Source organism: Cynara cardunculus, assembly GCF_001531365.2.
Source record: "Cynara cardunculus var. scolymus isolate 2C chromosome LG 10, CcrdV1, whole genome shotgun sequence".
Lineage (NCBI taxonomy): Eukaryota > Viridiplantae > Streptophyta > Magnoliopsida > Asterales > Asteraceae > Cynara > Cynara cardunculus.
Window position 1 is genome coordinate 27321434 of NC_037537.1, and position 9287 is coordinate 27330720.

The 9287-nt window shown below is 33.4% G+C and overlaps 1 protein-coding gene across 2 annotated transcripts in view; it reads right to left on the reverse strand.

Moving 5' to 3' along the window:
- Positions 1 to 4573, reverse strand: part of LOC112519605 (serine/threonine-protein kinase D6PK-like) — a 6658-nt gene extending 2085 nt beyond the window's left edge. The window contains exons 1-3 of one of the 2 annotated variants that reach the window (XM_025127808.1): positions 4480 to 4573; positions 3802 to 3984; positions 729 to 2713 (exon numbers count right to left, since the gene is read on the reverse strand). In XM_025127808.1, coding sequence (XP_024983576.1) covers positions 729 to 2509 — 1781 coding nt within the window. In that variant the 5' untranslated portion in view covers positions 2510 to 2713; positions 3802 to 3984; positions 4480 to 4573. The remainder of the gene's footprint in view (positions 1 to 728; positions 2714 to 3801; positions 3985 to 4479) is intronic. The other variant, XM_025127809.1, reaches the window with a different exon arrangement.
- Positions 4574 to 9287: the final 4714 nt, after the last annotated feature.

Here is a 9287-nt window from a genome sequence, read left to right on the forward strand (position 1 = left end):
TGTGGTCTAAAGTTTAAGGCATACAATATAAGACCATGACAAAGAATGACATCTTAAAATCTACAATATTTTCACGATCATTACTCTGTGGTCTAAAGTTTAAGGCATACAATATAAGACCATGACAAAGAATGACATCTTAAAATCTACAATATTTTCACGATCATTACTCTGGACACAAATAGTACACAGCCCTCAGCATTTGGCTGTTAAAAGAGTATGGAAGTGTTAGGTAGCAGATATATATATATATATATATATATATATATAATAGAGAGAGAGAGAGAGAGAGGGAGGTTCAGGCGAAAACCCCCAAAAAAATGAAAAACTAAAGAACACCCTGGTAACCGTTCATTTAGACTGTATGCACATGTCCATACAAGCAATAGAAGTTGTTTCTTGGTTTTTATCCACGTGTGCATGTTATGCACATATGCATACCGTCCGGATAAACGGTTACCAGGATGTTCCCTAGTTTTCCACTTTTTTGCAGTTTTCCCGTGAGCCTGACTCTCTCTCTCTCTCTATACACACACACACACATCAAATCAAATCATCAGTTGAAATAAAAACCTCTAAAGCATCCTAGTACATTTGCAAATACCGACCAAGTTTCCTCACAAACTTCCAAAATCTTTCCTATTTTCTGTTAAATTCTGAAAACAAACCTAAATAACAATAATAATAATGATAAAAGTGCACGAACAGAGACCAGAAGTTTGGCTTACCGTGCTGCTTGTTCGTGAAAAAATCTGGCAGGCTGCTTCTGCCTGAGGACATGCAGATCTCCACCTGGGCAATACTCCATAACTAGGCATGATAAGTTCTCGGATACAAAATGAGCATAGAGGGTAGGGAGAAAAGGATGATCCAGAATGCTCAGAATCTCTCTTTCCATATGGGCCCTAGGCATCTTTTGCCTCCTTTCCAAAAACTCGTTGTCCATGATCTTTATGGCAAACGGGCAGTTTGTGCCAATTAGTTCAGCAAGATAAACAGTACCAATATCTCCACAACCAAGCTTCTTCAAGAGATTGAAATGTCTCAATCCAAGAAACCCATCCTGTTTCATCATATGATGAATAGCCTGCCATTTGATGTCCTTTGACATATGAGGCCTATTGCCAATGCTACACCCACTGAGATTTCTCTCTTCACTAATGCTGGTGCTACTACTGTATTCACAGATGCTGCTATTTGAACTTTGAGTGAACTCTCCTTTATCTCCAAATTTTGAGTTCTTGTTATTGTTTAGGAAGGAGACAGTTTTACCATAGCTGGTCGGAATGGAGCCTTCTTTTGGCATAACACTGTTCCTGTTGTTAGAACCGCCTTCAGCAGTGGTACCACTTGTAGAAAGGGGAGATTCAGAGTCTTTATTGGACTCCTCTGTTGCATCCTTTATAGCACAGTGGCATCTTTGGCATATCAATTTGCTTGTATCAGGAGCCAATTTAGCATTCACTGCAATAGATGCATTAGAAGAGACATTAGCTGAAGCGAAATCCTGCTTTGACTTTTTCTTCACAAGGTTCTTGTTCTGAATTACCACCGTCTTGACAGCACGAGGAATGGTTCTTGTTGACTTGCCTAGCTTACTGTTCTTGGTTGAACCAGATGAGGAAGTCACACTCTGTGACTTGCCTTTATGGCGTGACTTAAGGGTTGGCTTACCTGGCATAAGATTATCTTGCTCACAATCGTTTACTAAATTAATTTCAGAATCAACTGCTTTCAAGGAACCGTCAGCCGCAATACGAGAAGGTGGCGAAGGAATTGAAATAATCGTCTTCTCTTGTACTGATTCATTTACCATAAATTGACTCTCGGATTGTGGCTCTTGTAGAATCTCATTCAGCTTTACTGCAGGCCCCACATGCTTTGCTGACTTTTCAATATTCAATTTAGGGGAAGACTGTGCGCTGTTGCTATATGGCTTGACCTTGGGTTCTCGCAGGTACCAAGGAATCCTCCCCGAGGAATTGGACGTGCTGTCTTCAGTCATGAAAGATGTCCCAACTTCAACCACCTTATCTTCAGCAACAGAAGAACCAGATTCACTAGCTTTAACAACAGACTTGTACAAATTGGCCAACTTTCCAGAGTCGGACAGGGCAGGAGATCCAGGAGGCATTGATAACCTTTTAATGGCAGCCATTTCTGAAGCCTGAGAAATGCACAAACCCCTTAAAGCCTGTTTCAGAGACACGGGCTCAGAATATCCAATTCCTGATGTAGACGATGTACTCATCCTCATTGGTTTCTTTGATGGATTTTTCCTTGGTGTGGCTCCACCTGTTTCATCAGAGAAGCTTGAACCATTGAATGAACTTCTCACATTAATCGCCTCAAATAGCTTATTGATGTCATCTTCCAAATATCTACTGCATCCCTGAGGCCTCTTTTCTTTGTCATTTACCCTTGCTTGGAGATAAGGCTTAGAGTAATCACTCAACTTAGGTTCATCTCTCAACTCAACAATCTCATGGGTACCATAGAATGAACCCATCTATTAGGATGTTTCCCCAATGTGACGATTATGTGAGGAGCAAGTACCAGCAGAACTAGAGCACCCTGCGAGCACGTATTAATCCTTCACTGGCTATCGCTTTGAGAATAGCTGAAACGGGTCGTGCAATTACGCCATGGGACCAGAATCCAGGTTTGAGCATATCATTACAATTTTCTAGGCAAAACAGAAGTGGAGTGAGTCCTGCAATGGGACCAATGCACGAGAAAGTCAGCCAGATCACCTCCCATGCCTTCTATCATGATCATTAAAGTATAAAGGATACTAGAACAGCTCACAACCAGAAAAAGAACTCAGATATACACATGAACAAAGAAAATAGTCCTCTTAAAAAGTGTCCTTTTCTCCAATGTCCCCACAACAAGGAGGATACTCTCGCTTAGTTTTAAGGACAATACGATATACTGAAAACAAAATTATTACAGTAAAAATAGTGCATATTTTAAAACTGTTAAGGGAAAATATTTGTTTCTATTCGAAGTCCCTGATCTGTTGGCTGGTCTTTTGCCCAGGTTTCTTTGTGGGCCAAGAACTATATTAGAAAACAGTACATACAGTGTTCTAAAAATTCCCACTGGACCTCTTAAGCGTTAAACACTTGTTCAGTCACTTTGATTGGTTAGGGCTGATTAACTAGCTGCCTAGGAGTCCCCCTTTGATTCATTAGCAATTAATAATTGAATTAATAGTCTCAAAAAATAAAGTGCTGATCAATTGTCTTTTCTCAACTTATGTTCATCAACCAACTTTTCTCAACCTGGAGGCACTTCTCCCGATCTTTTCTAAGTAATTGTATCTATTGGAACAATGAAACCAGTAATAACATGGTAACAAAATTTCAGTTCTCGCATGCCTACATAATCCAAAAAAAATTATATTTTTTATATTTAAATGAACCTCTTATACTTTTTCTAATCCCTGCTGAGACAAAATAGCACAAGAAAGTCACTTGACTGCCTAGCCACACTTGAAGCTTTTTAAAACACTGTACATGTAAACAAGAAAAATGAAGTTTGAATATGTGTCACTGGAGAAGGCGTAAATGACAACAAAAATTACTCCTATGAGGATTGCTATTGGGAGCTTGAGTGTGAAGAGACTGGGTCTCTTCTCACCCTGTCATGTATTTGGGTGAAACAGCATCAACTAATACAATCACAAAGCCTATGCATACCAAACTTTTCTTCAGATTTTACTACAACGCATTAAATATACTCTTTGAAATCGACATTCAGTTACAAAGTTGCAGACACATTTATGGTATAACTTACCTAGTGAGATGTGGAATTTCTGAGGTGGTATCTTTTTAGCTTCGTGCAAATCCAAAAACCCAAATAGTTCATGGGAGAAAAATCAAGTTACATGGGAGCAGGGATCAGTTTTCGAATGAGAAAAAACATCCTAGTCACTATGGACCACTTGCAGATCATTCAACTGTGTGATCTAACATACCCCTAACAATAAGAGAAACCAAAATCACATCAAGAACATGGTTAAAACAATATTTTTCTATGATTCTCTATAAGACTAAAAATAGCTGTAAATACCAAAAAGAGATCTACTAATTTTAAAATTTTCTACTTCACCAGTTCATCCAACACCCTTACCACTTATCAAACAATAACCATACACTAGCCAATTAAGAACTAAACTGAAATCGTGTTTCAGTAACAGCAAATCAAAACCATAAACACAAACACCGAAACGAAAATCAAACAATAAATTTCTAATCAGTGTATATAATGAAACATATTCACACATACAAAATTAAAGCTTTACATAAGATTTTAATAGTTTAAACGGAAAATATAATAAGGAAAAAGGAACATCGGGAATGCAAATGCGGAGATTTCGATGGGAACAAACTTCAACATCTGCCATACAAGTAAGTTTAGAAGTAGAAAAAAAAAACAAATAAAAAAGTGGATCGAGAGTAGTTGAGAACTTACATGAATGTAAAGATGAAGAGATCTAGGGTTTAAGTTAGTTTCCGTAGATTACACTAAGTAGGATGTAGAAATTGGAACCCTAAGTAGGGGCGGTTGGAGTGGCAGAGCATCTTGTGGAGAGAAATGGGAGCAAAGAGAGAGATGGGAGTGAAAGGGCATGTTGTTTGAGAGTGATGTATGTAGGCGTATAACGACAGTCTCCGATTTGGACGATGGCCCCTCTAACATCTCTGTATCAACACTCCGTTGGGTCCCACTTCCTTGAATCCAAATATTTACATGTTTGGTCCTTGTATTATAATACTTATGACATTTTGAACATATTAATTAGACCGATTGTTTGTCATATGAGTGAGTCTCTTATCCTAACTAGGGCTGTAAACGAACCGAACGAACACGAACGGAGGCTTGTTCATGTTCGTTCGTTTAACTTAACCGAATAAACGAACGAACACGAACGGTAAATGAACGAAAATATTTGTGTTCGTGTTCGTTCGTTTAGAAATCAGGTGTGTTCGTGTTCGTTTATGTTCGTTCGTTAACATGTTAACGAACAAACATAAACGAACGAGCTAAACGAACATAAATGAACATAAACGAACGGGTTAAACGAACATAAATAAATATTATTTGAATTCAAAGTAAATAAATAAAAGATTATATATTAAATTTAATATATAAACGAACGTAAACGAACGGTAAATGAACGAACGTTCACGAACATAAATGAACGAACGAGGCTCTTGTTCATGTTCGTTCGTTTAACTAAACGAACAAAAAAAAATTGTTCATGTTCGTTCATTTATTAAATAAACGAACTTCCCGCCGAACGGTTCGCTGAACGTTCGGTTCGTTTGCAGCCCTAATCCTAACCCTGTTATTTTACTCTATATTATCCCCTTTGCACGAGGGGCAATATTGTCATTTTACACTGGAGTTTTTCTCTCGTACCTCATTCTGTAATGAAAATTCGTTCATTTTACACTTTGTTCTTAACAAACCTTGATTAATGGGATGTTTACCCAATTGTTACTCGAGTCAACACTATGATTTATTTTGATGTGTAAGATTTGACCATTCTCATGTTCATCCGATGAGAAAATTTATGCGGTAAGGACTTATCAAGTAAGTGTTTAGTAAACGACCCATAAATTAAGAATATCAGATATGTTCGAGATTCTTTTATGGTACAAATCCGTTAAGAACAAAAACCCCCAGATCTAAAATTGCAAGAGAAACAACGGGAGGTGTTAGGATGAAATCAAACAAACCCTGAATCCAGAGGCTCACGTTACATAACTTGTCTTGTTTAATCGTGACGTTTCTAGGTTAAGAATCAGATCCGTAAATCCACACTACATATATCAAAACAAAATACAAATTGATTTCAGATCATGATGTTTACATGTTTCATATAAGGTTATTAAAGAGAATATAAAATTAATATTTTGTAAAATGTTTATTTAAAAATTTATCGAGATATTAAATACATAAGATATTTTTAATAATAAAATTAATATAAAGATATTTAAAATAAATAAACTATTTAATATTAAATGTAAATTTTATAAAAATTATTATTTTTATTACCAGTTATGTGACTTATATCTATGGTCGCATTTTGATTTACATCCCCACATTGGGCAAAAAAATTCAAACTCTACTCTTATCCCTTCATTTATTTAGTTCAAGTAGACAATATCCCACTGTAATAAATTGAAGGAGTAAATTACGTTTTTTGTCCTTATAGTTTGTTAAAAATTTCAATTTGTCTTTATAGTTTAGAAATTATGATTTTCATCCTTATAAAATGTAGATTACTGTTATTTTTGTCCTTATGATTTATATATTTTTTTCAATCGTGTGGTTTATAATTATTTACTATTTTGGTCTCTTATAATTAAAAATATAAGAATTAGTTCAGGACCGATGAAATTAACAATAAATTACAAATCATATGAATAAAACAATATTTCTAGATCATAGGGATAAAAATAGAAATTTTTAACAAACTATAGGGACTAAAAATGTAGTTTACTCTAATTGGAGGTTTTAAATTAAAATTTGCAGCCTTGTACTAAGTATGATTTTATAAATAAGGCCCCTCTCCTCCAAAATAAGACCAAAGTCCCCTAAAACGTAAATAAATTTGACCATTCACATCCCTTTAATTCATTTAAACTTTCAATTGTGTTATATCAGTTTTTATAGTTATTTTTCATACACCTGTAATTCATCTACAGTTTCAAAAGTAATCCCCAGTACAACTTTTATTATTTTTATTTTAATTTAATGTTAATTAAAATATAAACATTAATTTCAAATAAAAAATTAATATATAATATAATTATGTTATACATATAATTCATTGTTTGATATAAATGATTAATAACTGTGATATATGTAGAATATTTTCATATAAGAATAATTAATGTAATTAATAAATATATTAAGTATTATTAATTTATAAAATTCATTGTTTGATATAAATGATTAATAACTGTGATATATGTAGAATATTTTCATATAAGAATAATTAATGTAATTAATAAATATATTAAGTATTATTAATTTATAAAATTCATTGTTTGATATAAACATTAATTTATTTAAATAATTAAAAAAGAAATTGGATAGGAGGTTGGTAGCCCACATGGTTTTTAATGTCAATTGCAAGTTTTGCAATTGTTTTCCCACATGACAACTACAATTCTGACAAAACTTTATTTGCAATTCCATTTGCAAGACCCATGTGGGTGGTCTTAGTCATAAATATCCAAATAACGTTTTTAAAACAAATTTTACATTTTCAGATAAATGTGAAGATTTCATGATTTTAACTGATGAAATTACAAAGAAAACTTTTTGAAGGTATAAAAATTTAGAAATTTGTACGAATATACGTTGAAAAAAAATCGTAACCTTGTAGTAAGTATCCTTTCGTAAATAAGGCCCCTCCCCTTCGAAATCAAGACCAAGGGCCCCTGAAACGTAAATATATTTGATGACGAGGAAAATCATTTATTGATCATTGGTTATAAATATCTGAATAACGCTTTTAAAACAAATTTAATTTTTTAGATAATTGTGAAGATATGTTATTTCAACCGACGAAATTACGTAGAAAACTTTTTGAAAGGTATAAAAATCCACAAACTTTTACGAAGATACGTTTTTTTTGTATTAAATGTTGTATCATTGGCAGTTGTAAGAGGATAAATCGATCTAGGTAACGTAATTGTTGTTGAATATCGAAGGTCATGATCGTCTTTTAACTAATATCGGGATGTTTTTGTATCGGTTATAAAATGAACAAATTTAGGCATTTAAATTAGTGGTCGTGTTCGTTAAAAGTTGATAAGACATGTGCGATTCAAAAGTAAGACACATGGTATACAAGTTCCAAAGCTTACTCATTAAATCAACTCTATTTGTGGTAATGATTTGAGTCTCTAAATTTATTTGATGCAAGTCCATTATCACATACGACATAGTTAAACGACTTACTTGAGGTTATTTTGAAAATTAAGAGGCCGTTTACTAAACATTTATCTGGTAAGTGCTTATTGGGTAATTTTCTTACCGAAATAACATGACAATGGTCAAAAATCTTACCCGATAAACAATAGTAAATATGAAGAGTTTTACTTTGTAAGTAAGGGTGACGGCTCTTACCCGGGTAAGTGCTTACCGAGTAGATTGTTACATATGATATCATTTTGATGTACTACTATTTTACCTGGTAAAATACGATAAGTGTTTATTTGGTAAACATTTAGATAAACGGCATTTAAATTTGATTAATTAAGGTTTTTAATTGACAATTATAAAATTATGATAAGTTGTTTCCAGGAGGCATTTGAACTCGGAAAAAAATGTTTCCAATATTTCAAAATTTCATGTTGAAAAATGCTATTTTTTTAGCAGTAACTGGTTTACAGCTGATAGTTTATTTTAAATATAACTTAAATTAGTTAAACGAAAATGATTTATCATTGATATATTTGTAAGTGTATAAATAATTGATTGATGAATCTTTTTGCTTTGACTGTGCAATCAAAAAATAATAAAAATATAATAACGTTTTTATTTATCTGATAAGTGTGAATGCATGGTACACCTTACACACACCTTGATCAATTCTATGGAAACATGAAGTAGACAGTAGAATAACGCTTCAAAGTATCTTCAACAGACTCTCTAAAGCAGAAGAAAATGAGATTTTGTATTCTATTTTGTTTCTTCAAACAAATTTCTATTCCCTAAAATATAAAATAAAATAGAAAACTCTAAGGAGGTGTTTGGTTCAGCCAGATAAATGAAAATGGAAATGAATTTTCATTCCCTCAATTTAACCTGAAATCAAATTTTGGGCTTCTAGGTGAATGAGCTCATTATATTATACTAGCTGTGTACCCGCGCAATGCGGCGGGAGTCATGAATTTTAACGATTTTGAAGTTTCACTGATTTTATAAGACAAGATTTAACGATGATATAGGTTACACTTGATCTTTACATATTAATACAATTTGAATAAATAAGAGTTATGGTTCTAATTACAGACTATCGATGAAAAAAATTTGTATGACAGTTTAAAATCCAATATATTAAAATTCAACATATTTAAACGACTCCACAAATGTGTTCGATTTACACCAAGAGCAAAGAACCAAAAAACTTGAGTTTTAAGATAAACACTCAAAACCAATAAAGAAAATTACAAATTTGACATATCATAAGCTATGAAAAGACCAAAAAAGATGGGTTTTAGAATGAAATTTCAACTGCTTACCCTCTTTCTTGTCCA